Below are 25,121 nucleotides of genomic sequence, written 5' to 3'. Positions count from 1 at the left end.
CAGTCTAAGATTAGTAATAATAAACATAAAAATCACAGCAACTAACATTTATTAAATACTTTCTATATGTCAATCACTATGTTAAACACTTTACGTATACGTGATCTCATTTATGTCTCACAACAACCCAGTGAGATAGTACTATTATCTCAATTTGAGGAGTGAGGAAGTTAAAGAGCACAGAGCTTAATAATAACAACAAGCATTCACTGAGCTTACAATTTGCAGACATTGTGTTAAGAACTGTAGATGGATTATTTCATTTAATCCTCTGCTGCCCCCAAAAGGTAGGATATATATGAAGTGACCAACTGTCTTGGTTTGCCTGCAACAGACTGGTTTATGCCTGTTCTCTCAATGTAATTTTTTTTTAAGTTTTATTTATTTAAGTAATCTCTACACCCAACATGGGGCTCAAACTCAGGACCCCAAGATCAAGAGTCACGTGCTCTTCCAACTGAGCCAGCCAGGTGCCCCTCTCCCAATGTAATTATTAAAAATGCTCTCAACAGTGTCCTGACTTCAGTGATATACAATCACCCTAATTAAATAACTTTTTTCAAAAGTCACATAGCAAATAACCAGGGCTTACTTCCAAAGCTCAGCTCTTTACTGGACACATAATGGTGCTGTCAGTAGTCAGCTCTTCAGGTACTGGTTTATAGTGATTTAACTTTTATCTTTGCACAAATGAAGGCAATTAATGAATTAATAGAAAAGAGAATTTTAGAACTGGAAAGTCCTTAATCTAGTTCACTACCTTATCTTACAGAGGAGAAAACTGGGACTCACATAAATTAAACAACTTGCCCAAAGTCAAACAATTTGTTAGATTTCAGCACTGGCTAACTTACATGATGTAATACTGTGGATTCCAAAATATGTTTTCCATTTATATATGTCTTTGCTTCTCCAACTGGGATGATACTCACTATTCCATCAAAATTTTTTATAGTACTGTTAAGATAAGAAGTACATTGTTATAATTACAGGACAGATGAAAAAGAAAAAGGCAATACAAGATAATCTTGCTTGGATTATTCCTTTGGTGTTGCTTCATATCAATTATTTTATTTTGCTCCAACTATATTTTGAAGTTTTGGCAAAAAAGCCTGAGCAATCCCATCCATCAGTGCTGGGAAGAATTTTCATTGTATGTATTTTAACCATAACTACTTTAAAAAAAATACCGACCCTCTCCCCCAAAATAAAATAAAATGAAATAAATTCAAGGAAAAAACATTAGAATATTGACAATGGTTACAGATGAATGAAACACTTTTAAGTGTTTTATTTCTCTAATTTCTGGTTTTATGTATGAGTTTTAAAGATGAAAAGAAACAAACATTTTCCTTTTATGAAAAGTAGGGTAATACAGAAGAAAGAAAAGCATGGATGGAGATAAAAACACACTCCTTAGTCATCTAATTAACTAGACCCTGACACTATGGAAAATCAGCTGTAAATGTTACATATTCCTTTGAATCTTTTTATTTGGAGAATAGGAAAGACACTCCAAAGTCCAATTCATCTTTGGATTAACTTGACAGAGAGGGAAAAAACTGCAGCAAAAGCTGAGTCCTAACCCAAAACCTCTAGCTGTTGATTAGGCTCTAAGATCTATAATTAAAGAATAACAGTTCAGTTGTAGCACCTAGAGAAAAGAGTCTGGAAGGAATAGCTCACCCCTCAGCAGTATGTCCCTCCCACCAGTCTAGTGTTTTAACCAGGTAAAGGTTTCAACAGGATCTACTTGTTCTGATTCCTTCTCTCTCCTAGGTCTTTCAAAATTCCTTGGCCTGGCATCCTGAAACCTCCACAATCTGGCTTCACCACCAACATTCTTTATCCACGATTATTTCCCCATAAGAACCACATCTTACTCTTTTTTTTTTAAAGATTTTATTTATTTATTTGTCAGAGAGAGAGAGAGAGAGCAAGTGAGCACAAGCAGGGGGAGCAGTAGACTTCCTGCTGAGCAAGGAGTCCAGTGTGGGACTTGATCCCAGGACCCTGGGATCATGACCTGAGCTAAAGGCAGACGCTTAACTGACGTAGCCACTCGAGTGTCCCAGAACCATATCTTACTCTTAATCATCTATATCAGTACCCTGAATTTGCCTTGACATCAGCTTCTCTCTTTTGAGTCATTTCTCTAACATAGGAAGAATGTTACCTCATCCTTCAAGGCCCAACTTAAATGCTAGAAGCTTATCTTTTTGGCTCAAGCAAGAAGTGGATTTTACTTCTAAGCATTAAGAAGGCAAGTCCCATATAACATTAATTTACATTGATAGGTACTGAAGTTCTTTTTTTTTTTTATTTGAGAGAGAGAGAGCATGAGATGGGGGAGGGTCAGAGGGAGAAGCAGACTCCCTGCCGAGCAGGGAGCCCGATGCGGGACTCGATCCCGGGACTCCAGGATCATGACCTGAGCCGAAGGCAGTCGCTTAACCAACTGAGCCACCCAGGCGCCCCTGAAGTTCTTTTATTCATTAAGCCCCCATGTGCCAGATAGGTCTCAGCAATGAACATGGACATGAAACCAACACTCATGAAGTTCATGGTATAGTAAGACAATAGTGATAAGTGTACTAAAAGGGGAAATGCAGAGTGCCAGGCAAGCAGAGGACTTCCTACTCCCCTACTGGACTCCTAACACTTTGGGATCATGTTATGTATCTTTGTCACTGGTGTAAATAATACTACACTTATTTGTTATAGAAAACAGTTAACTAATAGAAGAACAAAAGGACCTGAAGAAGAAGGAGATTTGCATACCAGATATAAAGACATTATAAAGCTCAAATAATTAAGACTATGGAGTACTAGTGAGAAGAAAAAGACTTTGTTTTTGGTAATTTTTTATATGAACACTTCAGATCACAAAAGAAGCAATATACTATTTAATATATGATATTAGCAGAATTGGTTATTCACATGAGAAATAAATGAATTCAGACCCCTACTTCACACCAAACAAAAAATTCTAGACTACTTAAGGGCTTAAATGTGAAAACAAAACTTCAAAACATGTAGAAGAAAAGTTAGGAGAGGGGCGTCTGGGTGGCTCAGTCAGTTAAGCAACTGCCTTCAGCTCAGGTCATGATCCCAGAGTCCTGGGATTGAACCCCACATCGGGCTCCCTGCTCAGCGGGGAGTCTGCTTCTCCCTCTACCCTCCCCCCTTCTTGTGATCTCTCGCTCTCTCTCTCCCTCTCTCTAATAAATAAATAAAATCTTTAAAAAAGAAAAACAGAAATGAAAAGTTAGGAGAACATCTCTATGACCTCAATGTGGAAAGAATTTCTTAAACAAGACCACAATTGTTGTAATGGAAAAAGATTGAGGCTGTGTACTACAATAAAACAAAGAGCTTTGAATCAATCATAAGGCACCAAAAGAGAGTGAAAAGATAAGCCACACATGGAAAAAAGACTATTGCAACAAATAAAACAAAGGCTTGGCAATCAGAATATATAAAGAACTCTTATAAATTACTAAGAAAAAAACAAACAATCCAACTGAAACATGGACAAAAGACATGAACAGTCAAGTCCTAGAAGAGCAAACTAAAATAACCAATAAATACATGAAGAGATTATTAGTCAAAGAAATGCAAAATGAATCCACAATGAGATAACATATCATGTTCACTAGACTGGCATAAATTCAAGTCTGCCAGTACCAAGTGTTGACATGGATATGGAGTAATAGACACTCTCAGTGGTGTAGAAGTAAAAATTCATAATCATTTTGGAAAACAATGTGAAGTTACTAAGTAAAGTTGAATAAGACATACCCTACAATCTAATATCTCAAGTATTTTTAGATATAATTTAAGAGTGTTTCCCAAACTTTAAAAATTATTATTATAGCATAATTAGAAAATTGTAATATTTATACAGCAGATTGTGGTCAATAGAAAGGTTGCTCACAGTTAGACATGACTAGTCTGGTAGGTAAGGCCTCCTAAGTTCCTACTGGCTAACATTAAGGGCTCATATCTCAGTTTATCATCTGGGAAACTCACTCTAGAGAAACTCTTCACATTTGTACCAAGAGATATGTATAAGAATATGCATAGCAATATTGTGATGGCAAAAAATTAGGAACAACCCAAATGTCTATCAAGAGACAGACTGTAATAATTTAAAGGTAGATAAATGCACACAATAAGATACTTCACAGCAGTAAAAATAAAAGAACATCAAAATGAATGAATCTTGAAAACAACATGAAGCCAAAGCAGTTTGCATAAACTATCATCCCAACAATATGTATATAATCATTCAATTCATACGAACAAAATTCACATGAAACAAAAAATTTTAAATTTGTCAATCCAACCAAAAATCCTGCCATATAAGATGGATAGAAGTTTAATTTCTTGCCAATGATTATAATTCCAAGAAATGATCCCTCAACCAACAGATCACATACACCAAAACAGAAATAGAGAGCATTACATTCTACCTCATATTGACAGTAATTAACCTATCTTCCTTACAAAACACTCAGACTGTTTTTCTTGGCTAAAAGATGCATTGGAAGGATTATACCAAAGACTCAGTATAAATGAATGCCTCATGTGAAGGAAACCATACATATCAAGATATGGAAGCCTACTAAAAAAAATGAACAGGAGCCTTTTTATTTTTAGAAGAATAACATACCAATGATCATCAGCAATCAGCACCCCAGATAACTGAATATCATGGCTTGAGTTTGGTTTATACTTTCCAACTGTCGTCGTTCCTTCTTTTATCATATATAATAGCATCTCTGATAGCTGAGGATCTTCATTGAGATTGACAAAGTTTGGCAAATGGTTGTCGATTTGAAATGTAATTCCTGCTTTCTAGTGGAAGTCAGAAAATAAATTAACCTTAACAAAAAGCAGCAAATTATTAAATCCATCTAAAATAAATGGTCTACCTTAAACATTAAAATCACTGTATGTGAAGTCTCAATAAAGGTTTCTTAGAATCTCTCTTTCATGATTTCCCCATGACTGTTACCATCAGACTTCTTAGACTTTTAAGCTATGTTGCCCTTTCTTTGACCTTCACAATCCTTCACCCTCAAACTGTGCCTTTTCTTACTGATGGTCTTTAGAATGGATCAGTTCCTTTTGTTGCATCTTTGCTGCCCTCACCTTAGTTCGGACCCTTATTACCTCATACTTGAACTACTGCAGCAGCTGCCTGATTGCCCTGTCAACAATTTATCGTTTTCAGTTCATCTTACATCCTACACCAAATCAATTCTCCTGAAAGGGTATTCTCAAAATGTCAACTCCCTGGTCAAACAATTTCAATCACTTCTCTCTTCCTACAAGATAAAATTCAAATCACTTAGCCTGAAAAATCAATAAACTAAACATAACACGCCCTGCCTATTTTATCTCTGTATGACCGTATACAAACTGCCCCTCCAATGAATCTGATCCGCACACCTTCTTCCGAGCACACCTTAAACTTCTGCACCTTTACTCTCAGACAATTTTCCTTTCCTAGAATGCACTCTTCCTTTTTTCTACCTATCAAAATCTTACCCAGGTTTCAAAGCCAAATCTTCAAAACTCAAATCTCACCTCTTCGTGAGGCTGGACTCACCATTCCCAAGGAATATTCCCCCTTCCTCTCAATTCTTATAGTACTCTACCTACCAGTCATTCGAAATATTTCCTTTACTGCCAATACCTTTGCTCTTGACCCAAGCTCTCCAATCTCTTTTAGAACCTCATTCCATTAAGGAGTTTTGATTCCTATTAAAAAGTTTAAGTGTCTTCCATCCTTTAAAGAAACAAAACCAAAATGAACGAAACAAAACTTCCCCACGATCTCACCTCCCCTTTCTCTGACTTCTCACTAGAGGTTTTCAGAGTTTACATGTATGGCTCTATCTCCTTAGTCACTCCTCAACCCACTGTCATCTGGCTTCTTTCACCACTACAATGACTTCATAATTTCACAATGCAATGCGCACATCTCAGAAACGTGGGCATCATTCTTGACTTTTCCATTTTCTTAACATACACACACATCCAAAAACACCCTCTGAGCCTATCAATTTTAACTCCCTTCTCTCTTTTGAATCCAACTCCTCCACTAGCCATTCCCACTGCCACTGCCTTACTCAAGCTCTCACCACCTCTGGCCTTCACCATGGCAACAGCCTCCTAGATGAATAACCTTCCCAGCCAGCATCAGTCTTTCCTCCCTCAAATCCACCATTACCAGAAGAATCCATTTAAAACACAAGTCTGCTCATGTCACTTCCTTTCCATTTAAAACCCTTCAGTGGCTCCCAGTCACCTAAATTTAAGTTCCTCACTATGTCATGATCTGAATCTTGCATCTCTCTCTAGTCCAATCTCTGTCACCAGCATTACTATACAAGTTCTGAATTCTGTGGACATCCAAGCTGTGCTGTCCCTTCATGCTTCTGAACATGGGATTCCTTGCTTAGAAATCTTGACTTCAGTAGCCTAACAAAATCTCGCTTAGTTGTCCCTTTCTCTTTGAAGTCCTCCTTAATAACCATCCTCATCGAAGTTAATTACTCCCTCCTGTCTCTTGCTTCTCTTCCTTTTACATGGTTTTCATTGCCTTAGGTTGAACCATATTGGACTCCCGGTGTTCAACCATTTCTTACCTAAAAAATGGCAGCATCATATGGTTCAACCTAGTCAAGTCACACTGCATTTCAGTCATCTATTTACATTGTAAACCTCCCTTTAGATTACACGCTCTTTGAGGGCCAAAACTACATTTTATTCACCTTGGCTTCCCCCATGCCTGGCACAGAAAAAACATTTAATATTTGTTGAACCAAAGTGAATAGAATTAGGGTTTGTTTATATTTTAACTTTCCAACATAGCTATGGGCTCTAAGTATATTAGAATCTTGACCTCAACACTTCTTTATACTATTCCTCTTTATGGTATTGCTTGGCATAGAGTCAGTATGCAAGGAGTATTTGAGAAATTAGATTTACATATTTACTGTCATCTTTATTTAATTTTTAAATCAGTTTAGAGAGTTGAAATGATACCTGTAACTCCTTTGTTTCTTGAAGTTTTCTTCTTTCAGCTTGTTCAAATTTTTCTTTCCATGCTCTTTCCAAAGACAAACAAAATAATAGAGTTAAAAATATCCAGATGCATAAGATTGAGAATTAAAGACAATCAATAAAGATTAAGAAACCACTTAGGAATATTTAAAATATGATAGTCTGGGGATGGACTGCTCTATTCATACAGAAAGTACGAAAACAGAGCCACAGATCCCTCCTAAAGTCCTCCGTCTCCACAAATCCCAGCCCCACCAGTCCAATGATTCCAGGCAACACATTGACATCTAAAATATTGACTATATTCCACCTTTGCATTTCTGCCATGTCTCTCTCCTGTTGATGCAGTTTCATTCGTAAGGATGTTATTTCTTGCCGGCACAGCCTATATCTTTCAGGGTCAATATTTTGACTGTTTCTTTGAGCAGCTTTTAGCTTTTCGATTTCCGCTTTCAATTCTAAATATTTGTAAAAAGATGCATGATTAATAACATTTGATATATAATCATTACCACAGTAGGCATAATCCTCCAATCTTATTTCAAGTTTTAAATATTACTAAATAAAATAGAATATTTACAGAAATCAATTTTACTTTACTTACATTACCTATACATTTCTACTTAGTCTTAACCTGAAAAAGTGCTCCCATCTTTATGAATTTCCCCCCTCATAAGTAGTATGGCCATATAATGTATTGTTCAAAGTGGGACACTTTTGAGAAGCACCTTATTAATCACACTGATGCAGCAGACATAAACCAGGATTGTCCCAAGGCAAACCTTACGTATAAAGACATGCTGGATAAAAATCAAAGATTTTTCAAGCTGGAGTTCAGAAGACTTATTTTTAATGAAAATAGCCCTATTTGTGAAAGAGAGGGGACTCCAAAAGGGAGACGATGGACTATGATACAGCCAATTCGTTCTTCTCTGGCCTGCTTGTCTGAAGACCATTCGTCCTCTGCTGCTCAAAAGGGCCAGAGGACAAAGGACTGTGAAAAGATGGCAGTTCCACATATGCAAAGAGAAAACTGCTCAAATCAAGGTTCCTTGCAGGTACTCAAGTCCATCCTAAGCAGGTGATTCCCAAGATATACACAGAAAGTAGTACTGAGCATAAATGAAGTTAGGCCTATGCTAAAAACTCAAGCCTTTAGATCACTGTCCTTTAGATCAATGAACTAAGCAAGAGTAGAACTGATAAACAGAATGACAATGGAGGAAAGATCATAAGAGGAAAAGGCTACACACATCCATGACTCAGTCTGTAAGATTATTTTTCTGTGCTTGCTATTTCCCCTTTACCTACTCTCTATTTGCTGTCTTTTTCTGCTTGTTTTCCCCTTCCTAATTCTCCTTCCCATCGTCCTTCCATCTCTCTTCCACCATCATTGTAGAATGATGACTAGTATCTATTATAAGTAGGTATGAAAGAAAAATCTTTAATTTTCTTAAATTGTGTATTTTCATTAATATTTGAGATTTAACTGTTACAAAATAATTAAAATGTTTAGAAAAATCTTCACCTCTAATTAACTTAGCGTTCATATCTTCATTTACTTTGGCGATATTGACTATCATACGGGCTTGGCTGGCATATCTCAGTGTGCTTAATGTTTCTTCAATGTTGTTGGCAGCAGGACTGATGGTAGCGATCATTGCAGTTTTTGAATTTCCACCCAGACTTTCTTTTAACAGCCTTCAAGGAAAAGAAGTTATAATTAGACTTTGTGTCTACAACAACCTAATAGCAGTAATAATGTAGAAAGCACAAAACAAATTAATAGGATATATAATACAGTATTATACTCTTCACTCACATACCATTCAGGACTTTTTATTTATTTATTTTAAGTAAGCTCTACACCCAATGTGGGGCTTGAACTCATGATCAAGAGTCACATGCTCTACGGACTGAGCCAGCCATGCACACCACCATTCAGAACTTTTGTGGTATTTGTACTTATTTTTAGATCTCATGAATATTTTGTTTTCTCTTATACTTTTTATATTGTTTCATGAAACAGTAACTGAACCAAAGATTTAAAATATGGTTAACCATCAGATATTTAGTAAGATACCACTTCCCACTCCCCAGACTAGACTGTGAGCTACTTCAGGAAAGAAACTATGTGTGTTAGTCATCTTGTATTTCCAGTGCTACCACAACCTTTAGAAACAGGTGCTCAATAAATACTGAAAAGGATGAGTGGGCATATAAACAAAAATTTTGTTTTCTACAATATGCAAAAGCCTTCTTTTAGAGGAAAAAAGATAGAATGAGACTAAAACACCTATCTTTATTAATACAGAACGAATTTCACTCTTCCTAGCTTTCAAAAGGCACCAAGAAAAAAAATCAAATTTTTCCTTAAATGTTTTCAGGTGACAACTACATTCCTATAAACCAATTATAAAGACACATAGCGGTTGGGAGGGCCTGGGTGGCTCAGTTGGTTAACCGTTGACTCTTGATTTCGGCTCAGGTCATGATCTCAGGGTCCTGAGATCGAGCACCGCATCGGGGCTATCAAGTAGAGATGCAGTCCTTATGAGAATTATATATTAATAGCTTATCACAATTGGATATTAAATCTATACAGATGTAATTTGAATGTAATGTATCTGATTAATGAAAACATATTCATTAACAAAAATACTTATTGAACACTTAAATGCTAGTCAGTGGGTGCCTCACAAAACAATTTCACTTTACACACATAGCAACATGTTTGGTGGTATCATATATGCTCAAACATTAAGCACTAAAAACATTAAGTATAGTACTAGTTGCTTACACTAATACAGCACATACTATGTATTAAGAGTATTATAGTAGTTATTTAATCTTCACTATAACCCTAAAAGGTAGGTATTGTTATTATCCTCATATTACAGATGAAGAAAGAGACTAGAGCATTGAGTGATTTACCGAAGTCGCAGAGCTTATAGGATGCAGAGCCACGATTCAGATCCACATAGTTTGACTCTAGAATTCACACTGCTAACCACTTGTTCTCTGTCCCAAGGCTATATGAAGTCAGTTTATTGTTCTTCTCCCCATAGTATTCAGTACATTTTATACAATTCTTTGTACTTCAAAAGATACTTGCCATGTAAGAACAGATTCACGGTAAGGAATAAAAACTCTCTTTCGGTTTGCTTGTTCAGAAAGTGCAGATATAACCTTTCCCAATGTGAGCAAGGACTTGTTAATACTCACACCTTCCTGTACACAAGATAAAAACATCTAATTTAAAATAACTGCTCAGCAATACATTTATTTCACAAAATATATTCCTTCCCTTATATGATTACTGAGTAAATATTTTCTTCCATAAACTACCAACTTTCTTACAACTCAAAATTTACTAATTTTCTTTGAAAAGTAAACATAATGAAAAAGTAAAGATCTCTCTTTAAACCACAGCAATGCAGTCTATAAACTACAGATAGAGTTTTTGTTTTTGTTTGTTGTTGTTAAATATATTTAGTTTGCAATCTCCTAAAAATAATGCCCTAGGGAATAAGTCTTATTAAAATGAGAAAAACCTCATTTTTTAAAAAAAAAGATTTTCTTTTAAGTAATCTCTACACCCGGCATCGGTTCGAACTCACAACCTCAAGATCAAGAATCACATGCTCCACTGACTGAGCCAGCCAGGCACCCCAGAAAAGCCTCATATTTACCTTCAGTCGATCTCCACTAGTTCGAGCTGTGGAGCAGCGCTCACTGCCCGCCAGATCTATCAGGTTTATCCGACTCGTTATTCTGTGATCATGTTCCTCCCCTTCCACAGATTCCGTCTGCAGCAAAAGGACATTAATATAATATGTCATAAGTTTGTCCATGATTTGCTATCGATATAAGTCTTGAAAGGGAAAGTTATACAAGATTATAAACCACTCATTTATTTTTGAAACTATCCCTTCACAAATGTGTGATCATTTATAATTTATAATAAACATTCAAGAATAGGGGCGCCTGGGTGGCTCAGTCGGTTAAGCATCTGGCTTCAGCTCAGGTCATGATCTCAGGATCCTGGGATCGAGCCCCGCTTCAGGCTCCCCCTGCTTGTGCTCTCTCTCTCTCTCTGTGTCCCAATAAATAAATAAACTCTTTAAAAAAATAAAAATAAAAAAATAAACATTCAAGAATACATGGAGCAATGCTTGCATTATGCCAAAATAAAAGAAATAACTTCAAAGAGATAAAAACTCACAACTACCCAATTATATTAAGGAAACAACCATAAATAGAGCAAAAGCTTAGTGTACAAAGGTGTTATGTATCTCAGCATGAGAGGAGCAATTAATACTTATTAATAATAAAAATATTTAATTTTTTTAAGTAATCTCGCCACCTAACATGGGGTTCGAACTCATGACCCCAAGATCAAGAATCACATGTTCTTCAGACTGAGCCAGGCAGGCACCCCAAAGGAGCTAGGTATTTAAAAGCAACATAAATGGCCCACAGTAGAGGAACTGGAGTAGTCCATGGAATATTATACAGCTATGAGAAGTGATTATTTGGTGAAGAATTTTAATGGCATAAAATTATTGAAGATTTTGTAAATTTGTTTAAATGTGATTGTAAAACAACTAAAATATTATACACCAAAATATTTAGAGGGTCTTTGAGTAGTGGAACCTATGGCTGAATTTTTAAAAATCTTTGACTTTCTGATACGTTTTTCCAAATACTGTACAATTACCATGTATTGAAAACATATCATACATTAATGTTATTATCATATTAATATCAATGATATAATAAATTAATAATCATATATTATTGAGTTTTCAAACAGTAAAAAAAAAAAAAATACTGCCAAATATACCAAAAGTCATTCAGTTACTGTGTACACTAAAATCCAATTATGTTATATATTTATGTTATCATATACTTATATTATCTTAAAATAATCAAGAAAAAGAATACCTTGGTCTGGGTCATCACCAGGGTGAAAACTGAATGCGATCGGGAGCTTTTATCATTCATACCAGTAGCAGCAGTCGCTCTTTGTTTATTTCCCAATTCTAGCCAACTCTTACAAGAAAGAAGAGAGGGAGGTCAGAACTGCAAACTAAAATTTATTGGAACAAATTAAGAAACAACAAAACTAAGCATGTTTGGCAACATATACGCACTTTATAATCTGTTTATGAAATGAAATTAATAAATGTTTGTCATTTAATAATTTGTATTCCCATTGTCAGTTTTGCTTCCATCACAGATATCTGAATCAGGAAATTACACCTCTAAAAGACTATTTCAATAACACTAAGCTGCTATGATAGGCAATTTTTATTTTTACTTCAGAAGAGTAATTCCTTGATTGAAGTTTAATAAACAAAATCAGCTCATAATGAATTAATAAGATTAACCTCCTATTTATGCAAGTAGCAATTAAGGAGAAATATTCTTATGAATACTTATGATTATGATCTTTCTATCTAATGGAAGGAAGATAAAATATAATCAGTCTTACCTGGATATCAGAGTAAGAACTGACAACATTCCTATTTTTAAAAGGAAAAAGACAAAATTGTTTTTACTGATAATTACACTTTTATTCTCATAAAATAATAATACTCTTTCAATTACATAATTACTCTCTGAAGACCACAATTGAATAATTCATAGATTATACTGACTCTCAACAGAATCTTTCACTATCTCCATTCTTAAAGGGTAGAAAATGTTTTAATTTTACCAAAAAGTATGTCTTTTATTAATGAAGCAGCTTAGCTCTTAACATATTCAAGTCTAAATCATGAGACCAAAACATATACTTGACATATGTAGGGGTGGGTATGCTAGTATGTATGGGTCTCAACATAATCCCAGATTTATTGAATGGAGCTAAATCCATACCTAATCACTTTCCCTTTCCCTTAAGAAAGCATTCATATACTTGACATATGTAGGGATGGGTATGCTAGTATGTATGGGTCTCAACATAATCCCAGATTTATTGAATGGAGCTAAATCCATACCTGATCACTTTCCCTTTCCTTTAAGAAAGCATTTGGAGTGTTGAAAGATGAAGTAAATGACTCTTAGCATGATTCACACTCTCAACACTAAACTCATTTTAGCACCTTCTCCCCTCTTCAGCTTAAAGTAATAGATATAAAACGCAGCTCGAGAGGGAGCTTAACTTAATGGGGAAAGGGGATACAAGGGAGAAAAATCAAATATTTCACACACAGTATAACTCAGGCACTTTACAGGTGCTGTGAAAGATATAAACAAATACAAAAACAAGCAGCTAACACTCTAGTTGGAAAGAGAGGAAAAATTAATTGAATACTATTAAAGGTAGGAGGTTAAATAAGTATCCAGGCTTTCAAAGTTGGGGAGGCAAATGAGAACAACATTCATTCTATTCATTACTTTTCTCCTCCTTGCTTTTGCTGAGCCAAACACTTACATTGACAAAGCTTCAACATACGGTCCAGAGACAGGATGCTCCCTTACTCTCAGCTAACAGAAGCAAACATTAGCATTATTAAGGGCATAACAAATATTTCATATAAACACAATTTTAAATGATCTTTTCTTCTATATTTGGAGTTTAAGGCAAAGAGATTTGCCTTTACCTGACCCAGAGATAAATATAAAAGTTCTCGCAAACACAAATCTGTAAAGCATTGACACTGCTTCAGGATCACAAACTTTTCACAATATGCCACAGTTCACCGCAGCATCAAATATCTTACTAGTTCCTATTCTTAAGACATGCAGTAGCCATTATCTCTAGGCTTTTAAATATTAGCTCTCCAAAATATATTCAGTAAATTTCAGACAGTTAAAATTTTTTCCAGTTTTACATTGTATGTTTTAAACTTTGTAACTAGAAATTTAAAACACTTTTAAGTCAAAGAAGAAAATGCCAAGTTTTAAAAAAAATTTTTTTTTAAGATTTTATCTATTTATTTGACAGAGAGAGATACAGCGAGAGAGGGAACACAAGCAGGGGAGTGGGAGAGGGAGAAGCAGGCTTCCCACCGAGCAGGGAGCCCGATGTGGGGCTCGATCCCAGGACCCTGGGATCAAGACTAGAGCCGAAGGCAGACGCTTAACGACTGAGCCACCCAGGCGCCCCCCCAAGTTTAAGATTCTTGATGTTACAACAGTAAGCCACATGATTTTTGGTTTTCTTTTTTTAAAGATTTTATTTATTTATTTGACAGAGAGAGACACGGCGAGAGAGGGAACACAAGCAGGGGAAGTGGGAGAGGGAGAAGCAGGTTCCCCACCGAGCAAGGAGCCCGACACCTGGCTCGATCCCAGGATCCCGGGATCATGACCCGAGCCTAAGGCAAATGCTTAATGACTGAGCCACCCAGGCGCCCAGCCACATGATTTTGAATAAGTCAAGTGACCTCTTTAGATTTTAGTTTCTTGCTCTCCAATGTCCTTTTCAAAATTAAAAATTTTACATCCTTTTAAAGAAAGGACTCTATTTATTTGAGAGAGAGCATGCAAGCAGCGGGGAGGGGGAATGCAAAGGGAGAGAGAGAATCTCCAGCAGACTCTCTGCTGCACTGAGTGCGGAGCCCGATGAAGGGCTCAATCCCACAACCATGAGATCATGACCTGAATCAAAATCAAGAGTCGGAGGCTTAACCAACTGAGCCACCCAGGTGCCCCCAAGATTTTACATTTTGATAGCAGTTTTTAAAAAAGATTATGTAGGGGCACCTGGGTGGCTCAGTCGGTTAAGCATCTGCCTCCGGCTTGGGGCATGATCCCAGGGTCCTGGGATCGAGCCCCACATCGGGCTCCCTGCTCAGCAGGAAGCCTGCTTCTCCCTATCCCACTCCGCCTGCTTGTGTTCCCTCTCACGCTGTCTTTCTGTCAAATAAATAAATAAAATCTTAAAAAAAAAAAGATTATGTATTTGTGGAACTTCCTATTTCACAGAAAATATTATGTACAAGATACCAATTTACTAAATAATCTATTAAGATACATATTCTATAATAACAATACAATTTTTAAACTTCTACTGCTTTTTGGCTTTAGGGATTTAGTGTTTAAGTGGTCCAACTAAATCTTGAAACAAATATTTTATCTTTAATTTTGATACAATATTTGATTTAAAAGAGGCTAAATTTAATAATTAATTTAATTTCCGCTAACAATAATGTTTAGCTTATTTACTATTTATTTACTCATTTAGACTGTAGATCCCAAGCATTTGCTATCATATAATAGCAATTTTATTTATTTTTTTTAAAGATTTTATTTATTGGGGCGCCTGGGTGGCTCAGATGGTTAAGCAACTGCCTTCGGCTCAGGTCATGATCCCAGGGTCCTGGGATTGAGCCTCGCATTGGGATCCCTGCTCAGTGGGGAATCTGCTTCTCCCTCTTCTGCTCCCCTGCTTGTACGTGCTCTCTCTGTCAAATAAATAAGGATTTATTTCAGAGAGAGAGGGAGAGTAAGAAGCAGACTCCCCACTGAGCAGAGAGCCTGATGTGGAACTCAATCCCAGGACCCCGAGATCACGATCCGAGCCAAAGGCAGACACTTAACTGGCTGAGCCATTCAGGTGCCCCTAATAGCAATTTTAGTAAAATTGCAAGCCATATAGATCATCTTGAGAACTAGTATAACTATATGCATTTATAAAAACAAATTAAAAACAAATCATAAATTGTTTTAATCTTACTGGTTGCTTTCTCTGCCCGTTTTCGCCTTTACAAACCAGAAGGTCATGAATTTTTTCATTATATACTTCAAAAAAGCTCATTTCAAGGTGGTAGCTGACCTAGTAGGAGGAATAGAAACACAGCATGCAACTTATTTTAAAAATCCTTGCATTTTTTGCAAATTATATATCTGATAAGGTTCTAGGATCCAGAATATATAAAGGATGTTACAACTCAACAGCAAAAAAAAACAAACAACCCAATTTAAAAACGGGCAAAGGACTTGAACAGACATTTCTCCAAAGAAGATAAGTTCTACTTACTAAGATCTCTCAAATGTTCAACCGTGCAGTCACTACCCTAGTCTAGCCCCTTGTCATGCCTTCCTTACACAGTTTACAAGTCCCACAACTGCTCTCTTTGCATCCAGTTCTACTTCCTTTCAATCCATTCTCCACACTGCAGCCAGAGCTATATTTTTTTTAAAGAGCAAAGATGATCACTTGACTTCCCTGCTTAAAATCCTTCCATAGCTTTCTAGATTCCTGGAAGCAGGGGTCATAAAGTCCTTCACAAGCTGAGTTCTGCCTGCCTCTCTGGTTTCATCTTTTGTCACCCTCCACTCTCAAATTCCATGCTTAAAGCAAAGTAAACAATTTATAAATTCCCAAAGGCTCCCTACATTCTTGCTTTCAAAGCTTTGCACATGCTGCTCCCACTGCCTAGAATGTCCTTCCGCCTCTTCACCAAGCTAATAACTGCTATGTTTCCTTCAAAAATAAGCTCAGTTGTCCCTCATCTAAGAAAATCTGGCTCCCTCTAATCTTATATATTCTCAAAGCGCACTGTTCTTACTCTATCATAGTATTTATTTTAATTTATTTAGCAGTAAGTTGATTGTACTTGGCTATTTACTGATTCATTCCTCCATTATACTCTCCTAACGACAGGGACTGGGTCTTTTAACTCCATATTCCCAAATCTTGCACAGTATTTCCCCAATTTCCCTTATCATAACAATCACTAGGAGGAAAGTACGGAAACTATAAATTCTCAGCTGTAGCCCAGATCAACTAAATCAGAATCTCCAGGAGAGATTTTTTTTTAGCAAGTGTATACACACACACACACACACACACACAATCAAACACACACACGAAAAACTGCCCCGACACATTTCTGGTAATTCTTATGATCAAGCAAATTTGGGGAAAAGTGATCTACTGCTCGGCAAACGGCGGGTGCCCAGTAAATACTGGCTGCATGTACGAAGGACTAAGAGAAAAGGGAAGCCAGTACAGACTTTTCAGGTGTAGGGCAGCGTAAAGAGCATGGCTTTCGAAGCTGAATCTAGGTTCAAACTTCAGCTTCACGTTGTTCTGAAGTTTATGTCTACTGTCCTTAGTTAAGTCTGTGTACCCACCTGACTACAAACATGTAACGGTATATAACTGCCACATTATAAACCACTACACATACATAAAAGTAATAAAGCCGAAAAAGCTAGAGAAGACAGAAGAGATGATCCTTCTATCACTGCCCAAAAAGGAGAATTTATTTTGAAATTTTGAATCTCCAACCTCTCCTCCATACCATTGTTCCACAGGAGAATGACCTAGAACTTAAAATTACATCTTCCATTATTTCCTTAGTGGTGTTGACTCTGATTTTAATTTGACTGTTTCCTAGTCTAATATGAAGGCTTACAGATGAGAACATACCTCTTGAGTTTGTTTTTTGGCTACTTGAGCAAAAAGATCTTCACAAAACCTTGGAATTATTCCTGGTTCTTCACTAAGTCCCATCATCCTGGAAAATACATAATGAATGGCAGGGGTGGGGGGTTGATAAAACTAATTAGTTTTTTTAAAATTCTCTTTGGGGAAATGGGTTGGGGGAGTGAATGGGAAGCAAGCTAATTAAACTGTGTTATTAATATCTAATAACCTAGGCTCTGAAGTCAGATCTTCCTGAGTTCAAATCTTGATCTCACCACTTATTAGCTCTGTGACCTTAAACAAGATACTTAACCCCAGTAAACCTCAATTTCCTCTTCTATAAAATGGGAATAAATAAGAGGTATCTAATTCAGAGAGTTGTGAGAGAGTACAAGCAGAGGCTTTAATATATATATACCATTTATTAGATGGCTACTTTTAATTCTCACAATAATATTTACAAAATAACCTCTCCAGGCTTGGGTTTACACAAGACATATTACGTACAGTAAAATGGGCCAATGACACTTACAAAGTAAACAGTATCTCTTGCATAAGCTGAAGCTCAGAGGTTAAGTAACGTGCCCAAGTTTGCACAGAACCGGTATATAAAATGGATGAGATTTGAGCCCAGATCTGTGTGGTTTCAAAACTACATTGTTTCTCACCAAAGACTGAAACATTCTCAATAACTGTACTTGGAATAACACTTACGTGTATGATTTTCCAGAGCCGGTCTGACCGTAAGCGAAGAGACAGGTATTGTAGCCTTCAAAGGCACGCTCTAGGAGGGGTACTGCTAGCGTCTCATAAACAGTCGTCTGGCTAGCATAGTTGGGATGGCATTCATCAAAAGACCAGAATGCAACATCATAAATAAAATTATAAACTTGCTTCATGTCAGGATGTTCCACAGCTATTTCTTCCCCATTCATGAAGACCACCTGGGATGCTTTTTCAACCTTCTCTCTTTACAAAGAAGCACAGAGAAAAATATAAAGTTACCGTGATTATTTTGAGTATTATTCCATAGAATATAATAAGAACCTCAAAACTAGTTAAATACAACATTCCTCCAGAGCAAGATAATTTAGTTTTATGTGGAAAATGTAGACCAGCTAACGTAATTATAGTGGGTTTCCAAATATAGATTTCCTACAGCTCCAGTGCCACCACTTAAAGGGAAAATGGAGTCCCAGATCTGTTGTCTGAAAAATCATCCTACTTTTACAGGATTTTCCATCTTCCTTTTTCTCTTGAGCTCTCCCTTCGTCCATCCCACCTACTATAATCTACCTATACTCTTCAGTCCAAATCTGGAAACTTTTTAATATATTTTAAAGATGTTTCAGAGGTGCAGATCTATATAAACCTGACATGAAATGCAAATATAATTTCAACAAACTCAGTTAAATATAAGTCTCAATCATAAATCTCTTTGGGCTACTGCCTACTGTTACTGTTAATCCAAAGGTCCCTCCGTTAGATTATCTCCCTTAAAGTCATGGATTTTCATGTGCATCCTTCTTCCAGCTCAGACTTAGGTAGAAATCTTTCATTTACTTTACATCTGCAGAAAAATATTATCACCTTGTCTGGCCCAGATATCCCTTTTTGCCCCCAACTCTGTTTTAGACCAGAATTTATTCTGGAATTCACCTGCCTCTTCAATGTGACAAGTGCCCCACCACCCCTGTTATCAGCCCAGTTTGCATGGCTTGTCTGATGAATCTGAACTCAGGTACTTGGTTCCGTTCTAAGTTCTCTTCAGGGTAGTCATCCATCGTGGGGTTTATTCCTACCAGCTCTGTTCTTTCTGTTGCCTCTTGCCCTATCATGATCCTTGAGGCCTGTCTTTGAGGTTTCCCCATTCTCTCCAGCCAACTCACCCTCAGTTCTCTCACTTATCACTAACCCCACATCTTCACGAACAGCCTTTAAAGCACTGTATTACTTACCTTTACTGACCCTTTAGGTTTAAACTAAGGGTTCCTTCCCCCATGGCAGCAGTCACCATATACTCTCACATCTTGCTTAGATATACAACAGAGTTAACAACTACTAACTCTCAATTTTTTTCGCAGTCACCCCACAAAACATTCAAAAATAATTAGATGCCACATTCACATTTTGTCATGTCCATCTTTCTCAGCCCTACCTGTAATCTGTGACTATCTCATCCACAATCACTTTGGAGAGAGATTTTTTACCATCAACATCAAATCTAATAAAGCACTGCATTTATAACTACTATATATCAGTGATGACGAGGATGATACTACGCTGGATGGAGTTTTGGAAGGACCTCTTTGGGGAATAAGGGACCTAACAAGTGCTCTTTTTAAGGGAAACACAGAGGAGCCCGCCATACATTGCAGATTTGAAAGCAGACTGCATTATAGACTTAAGTCATTCTGACGTTTTCAAAGCAGCAGATCTAAAGAAATTTACATTTGCAAAAGATGGCGATTTCAATGTTTTAATTTTACACCCAATCATCAAAAATAATGAGGGTTCTACAACTAAACCTAAAATTTCTCCCTACATAGAAATGCCACCACCAAGCTTGAAGATGCATGAATGCACTCACTTTCCAAAGGCACAGTGGAATTAGACACATCACATGTCAGTAGTTTGGCCTTAGACTTTAAAAGGTGTAACATACCTCTTGCTGAAAGGCCTCACACGTATTGCCACTGTCACTTGACTGTTCTCTACTTTTAAGGGGTCTGTTTCTATCGAGGTGTTCCGACCTGTTGTTTCCTCTTCAAGAAGGAGTGTATTTTCTTGTGACCTTTCCTTTTCATTTGCTAGAAGAGAACTTCTTGGCTTTTGTTTAACTTGGAGGCTAGGCACCCTATTTTTCAGTATCGATGCAGCTGGGCTCGAAAGCTGTGGCGTGCCACACTTTGGTGTCCATTTGTGTCCTACAATGTACTTTGTAGGTGTTCTTTTTTCTAAGCTTCCAAATTTATTTGAATTTTTTGCTATATCCTTCCCAATACTTCTATGATGCAAGTTTCCTGTTCCTGGCACTTTGATGTTCAACTTGCTCTGAAGAGGCTTTGTTGCCAAGTGTCCGGATGGAACAACTTTAGTCTGACTCTGGCAATCAGTGGGTGCTCTATTACTTAAGTATTGAAGTGTGACATGTTCATTTGCCTCAAGGAGGGCAGAAGACGTTTCTTTGTGTTTTTCATCAGCCATCATTTCAGTGTCTTTTCGGTCTTTGGCTAAAGGTCCAAAAGATGCAACAGAAGAGTCTTTACCATTATTTACAATTGTTACCTTTCTCCTCATTTCCAGGGAAGCACAATCATTTTCTGTTGGGCTTCCCACATTCTGTGTTGTTTTCCACTTTTTCACACAATCTGTTTGAGCTGTTTTCCACTTTTCCACAGATTCTGTTTGAGCTGTTTTCCACTTTTCCACAGATTCTGTTTTAGCACGACGTTGTAACGTAAGACGTGTTTCTGCAGTTTTTTCAGTTGAGTCCCCCAACTCACTGCCACGCAAAGATGATTCTTTGTTCCTTGTAACTCTTCTCTGAAGTGCCAACCTACCAGGAGGGTCAGGGGTAAGAGGTACCTCTCCTGTTTTTTTACAGGCAGAAATCACATAAGTACTATTTATGTCTCTGATTTTATTTGCAGATCTCGATAACGGATCATCATTTTCACATTCTGACATACCCGAATTCAAATGCAGCTTACGTCTGCTACTATGGGTGAGGACATTCAGTGATGAACTCTTTTGGGAAGAAGGTATACCAAGGATATCCCTGTTATTTCTATTATGTGCGGTGTATACTGACATTGTGGCAGCAAGTTGTTTTAAAAAAGAATGTTGGTGAAGAACCGAAGCTCTTCTTTAGACGTTCATTTGACTTCCAGCCATATCTTATGTATCAGTTTCCAATTATCTGCTAAACTGTAAAAAAAAAAAAAAAATTATATTGTAAGACTATCAACAGGCATTAAAAAATATGAGAACCTTCCATTATGAAAGTAACTTCCCAGAGAAATGAATACGTTAGAATAAACCACAATCTCCTCCTCAGATACTGTTCCCAAGCAGCTTCAGACAAATCTCTGCCTTCAAAGAGTTTATAATAATTATGCAACAAATATTTACTGAGTCCCTATTATGTGCCAGGCCCTCTGATAGATACTATGGATTTCAAAGACAAGACCCTGTTCCCATTTTCTTAGTCTAGAGGAATACACAGATTTCCATTATATCAGGACGAAGAGGCCAAGTGACTTAAAAGATACAAACAGTGCATGTCAAAGAAGATATTCGAATGGCCAATAAGCACATAAGAAGATACTCAACATCACTAATCATTAGGGAAATGCAAATCAAAACTACAATGAGATACCACATCACACCCATTACAATGGCTACTAACAAAAAAGCAAGTATTGGCGAGGACGTGGAGAAATTGGTACCCTTGAGCACTACTGGTGGAAAATATATGGAAGTTCCTCAAAAACACTAAAAATAGAATTACCATATGACCTAGAAATTCTACTTCTGGATTATCTAACCAAAAGAATTAAAAGCAGGGTCTTTTTTTTTTTTTAAAGATTTTATTTATTTTTTGAGAGAGAGACTGAGAGAGAGAGAGCATGAAAGGGGGGAGGGTCGGAGGGAGAAGCAGACTCCCCGCCGAGCAGGGAGCCCGATGTGGGACTCGATCCCGGGACTCCAGGATCATGACCTGAGCCGAAGGCAGTCGCTAAACCAACTGAGCCACCCAGGCGCCCTAAAAGCAGGGTCTTGAAGAGACCATTGTACGCTCATGTTCATAGCAGCATTATTCGCTATAGCTAAAACATGGAAGCAACCCAAGTGTCCGTGGACTGATGAATGGCTTACCAAAATGTGGTATTTACATACCATGAAATATTATGCAGCCTTATAAAGAAATTCTGCAATATGCTACAACATGGATGAATCTTGAAGACATAATGCTAAGTGAAATAAGTCAGTCACAAAAAGACAAATATTGTATGATTCCACTCATATGAGGTACTTGGAGTAGTTAAAATCACAAAGACAGAAAGTATAATGGTGGTTGCCAGGGGCTGAGGCCAGGGGAAAATGAGGAGTTATTGTTTAATAAGTACAGAGTTTCAGATTTACAAGATGACAAAGGATTATGGGGATGGATGGTAGTAATGTCTGCACAACAATGTGAATGTATTTAAGGATATACACTTTAAAACGTATACGTAAAAACAGATAAGATAATACATGTTATGTATATTTTAACACAATAAGGAAAAGAGGGGGAGGAAGGGCGGGGAGGAGGAATGTGCATGTCAGCAAAGATTTTTATTTAGTACTCCCTGTTTGCAGATTAGGAGAGGGACTAACAGAAACCCTGGCACCTAAATCAAAGACTGGATAAAGCATTTGGTAACACCTGTTGAATGTATGTTAAATACAGGAATGCCTCATGGAGATTAGTTTGAGAGGGGTCACAAAACAGAGTATTCCCAAATAAATACCATAGACAATAACTACAATAAGTAAATTAATTGCTTCTGTTGAGAAAAATTATGCAAGATTAGATAAGTAGACAGCTTGCCCTCTAGCAGTTAGACAACAAAGTAGACAGGTGTGTATATAAATATGTCAACAATATCTATCCAGCATTAATGGTTTAAAAGAAAAAGAACAGCAGTGACAGCTAAAAGGTCTGGCTTCTAGTCAACTCTGCACCAAACTGGTAATATTGATGTAAACAAGTCTTTAAATCTGCATGCCTGGTTCTAACTTGTAAAATGACACTTGCTCAAACTATTCCATAGATCCTGCTATGCAGGAATATAATAGAAGGTAACTTTTAAGTAATTTAAAGTTCTAAATAAGTAATAATCATTTCCACCACCACCCCCCAAAAAAGAAAAAAAAAAAATCGTCAGGATATAAGCACCTGCCCTCAACCTTTTAACTAAAAATATAGAATGTTCCCATTACGGAAATAAATTTAAAGGCAAGAAAAGATTCTGGAAATTCTACCGCAGCTAAAAACTATTTGCTACTTACACAAATAGATAGGGCTTTTTGTTCGGGAAGTTTCGCTACCGGAGTTTAAAGAGGAGTGAAATGAATAGAAAGAAGGAAATTAAGTCACAACCAGAACCAAAAGATCCCGGTGGATGGGTTCTCAGCTAGTCACTCCGAGGGCTGGGACGGCGAGTGTACCTCTTAATGCCAAACGACTGGGCGAGCCTTTCAGTGGGTGAGGCTGAGGGCCGAGGGGCCCTGAAGTCCAGCTGCCCAGTCCCCGCAGAGGCGCCGCCCGCGCGCGTTCTCCGGGGACCCCTTCGCCGCCAACCGGGATTTCGGGGCCGGTGGGGGACCCCGCGCTAAGGCCTCCGCTCGCACCTCAGCGGTCGCCGGTAAAAAAGCCGCCCGCACGCCCCCACAGCACAGATTCTTCGCCCCTCTGCAGGGTTCCCCACTCTCGAAGACCTCCTGGAAGACGTCCACACCACTCACAACCTCCACCGCCGGCTCCCTCTGAGGCCGCAGTTTGAATGGGCGCCCTGCTTTCTGATTGGCTGCTGGACGTCGCGTCGAGCGACGCGCCCTCGCCTCCTCCCGCCCCCAGGAAGTGCCGGTCATTGGGTAGCAAAGATTCTAAACCCCAGACCCGCCCCCCATCTCCTAGGCAACGGGGCCCGCCCCGCCCCGGGATCCGCTAAGTCGTGGAGCTTGGGCCCTTTTAAATCCGACCCTTGGAAGGGGCTGGATTCTGAGTCGGAACAGAGCAGCCGCTAAGATGAATTTTTATTTTTTATATTTTAAAGATTTTATTTATTTATTTGTTTGTTTGTTTGTTTGACAGAGCCAGAGATAGCGAGAGCAGGAACACAAGCAGCGGGAGTGGGAGAGGGAGAGCAGGCTTCCCGCGGAGCAGGGAGCCCGATGCGGGGCTCGATCCCAGGACCCTGGGATCGTGACCCTCTGAGCCCAAGGCAGACGCTTAACGACGGAGCCACTCAGACGCCCCGCTGAGATGAATTTTAAATAAGAAGAGCGTCAGTGACACTTTTGTCAATCCTCAGTCTAAAAAAAATCATGGTGTACCCACCTTACAATGAAGTTATACAAATGGCTATTTGTCCTCAAGCTAAGCATAATAATTAACGCGATTCTAGTATTTCCTATGCAAAGCGTGGAGATAGAAGGTGTACTGAATGTCGTACGTGGAATTTTTTCATTTAATCCTAAAAATTTTATGAGGCAAATATTAATATTATCCCCAGTTTCCAGATGAAGTTTGGAGCTAAACTTGTGAAAAAGCAACCAGCGAGTGGTATAACTAGAATTCCGAAGCCACTGTCATAAGATTACTCAGTTTCAATATATATTCCAATAAGATTTTGAGACACAAAAAAAGTAGCAAAAACACATTCTGAAATATAACGAGATCAATGAGAGACTCTAGTCAAACATGTTATAAGGCAGAAGTATTTTTATTTTAATTTTTTCTTTTTAATTTTTTAATTTTTTTGAGCAACGGTATTTTTAAAAATTTTTTAAAGATTTTATTTGTCAGAGAGAGAGAGAGCGCACAAGGCGGGGGCGGGAGGGGGGAAGCGGCAGGCAGAGGGAGAAGCAGGCTCCCCACTGAGCAAGA

At 37.7% G+C, this 25,121-nt stretch overlaps 1 protein-coding gene across 3 annotated transcripts in view; it reads right to left on the bottom strand.

Annotated features, from left to right (window-relative positions):
* Nucleotides 1-24,023, bottom strand: part of KIF14 (kinesin family member 14) — a 57,084-nt gene extending 33,061 nt beyond the window's left edge. Inside the window, exons 1-15 of one of the 3 annotated variants that reach the window (XM_045877077.3) lie at nt 23,681-24,023; nt 20,130-21,394; nt 18,179-18,433; nt 17,468-17,555; nt 15,767-15,865; nt 13,520-13,572; nt 12,575-12,605; nt 12,025-12,132; nt 10,770-10,886; nt 10,193-10,308; nt 8,606-8,778; nt 7,388-7,535; nt 7,060-7,123; nt 4,676-4,860; nt 855-957 (exon numbers count right to left, since the gene is read on the bottom strand). In XM_045877077.3, the coding sequence (XP_045733033.1) occupies nt 855-957; nt 4,676-4,860; nt 7,060-7,123; nt 7,388-7,535; nt 8,606-8,778; nt 10,193-10,308; nt 10,770-10,886; nt 12,025-12,132; nt 12,575-12,605; nt 13,520-13,572; nt 15,767-15,865; nt 17,468-17,555; nt 18,179-18,433; nt 20,130-21,280 (2,691 nt within the window). In that variant the 5' untranslated portion in view covers nt 21,281-21,394; nt 23,681-24,023. The other 2 variants (XM_064594037.1, XM_064594035.1) reach the window with 2 other exon arrangements.
* Between the last annotated feature and the right edge of the window lie 1,098 nt (nt 24,024-25,121).

This window comes from Mirounga angustirostris, unplaced genomic scaffold (genome assembly GCF_029215605.1).
Source record: "Mirounga angustirostris isolate CCGP_5_RB_7025 unplaced genomic scaffold, mMirAng1.0.hap1 SCAF_6, whole genome shotgun sequence".
Lineage (NCBI taxonomy): Eukaryota > Metazoa > Chordata > Mammalia > Carnivora > Phocidae > Mirounga > Mirounga angustirostris.
Note: the sequence above shows the minus strand (reverse complement) of the source record. Positions and strands in the feature narration are given on the sequence as shown.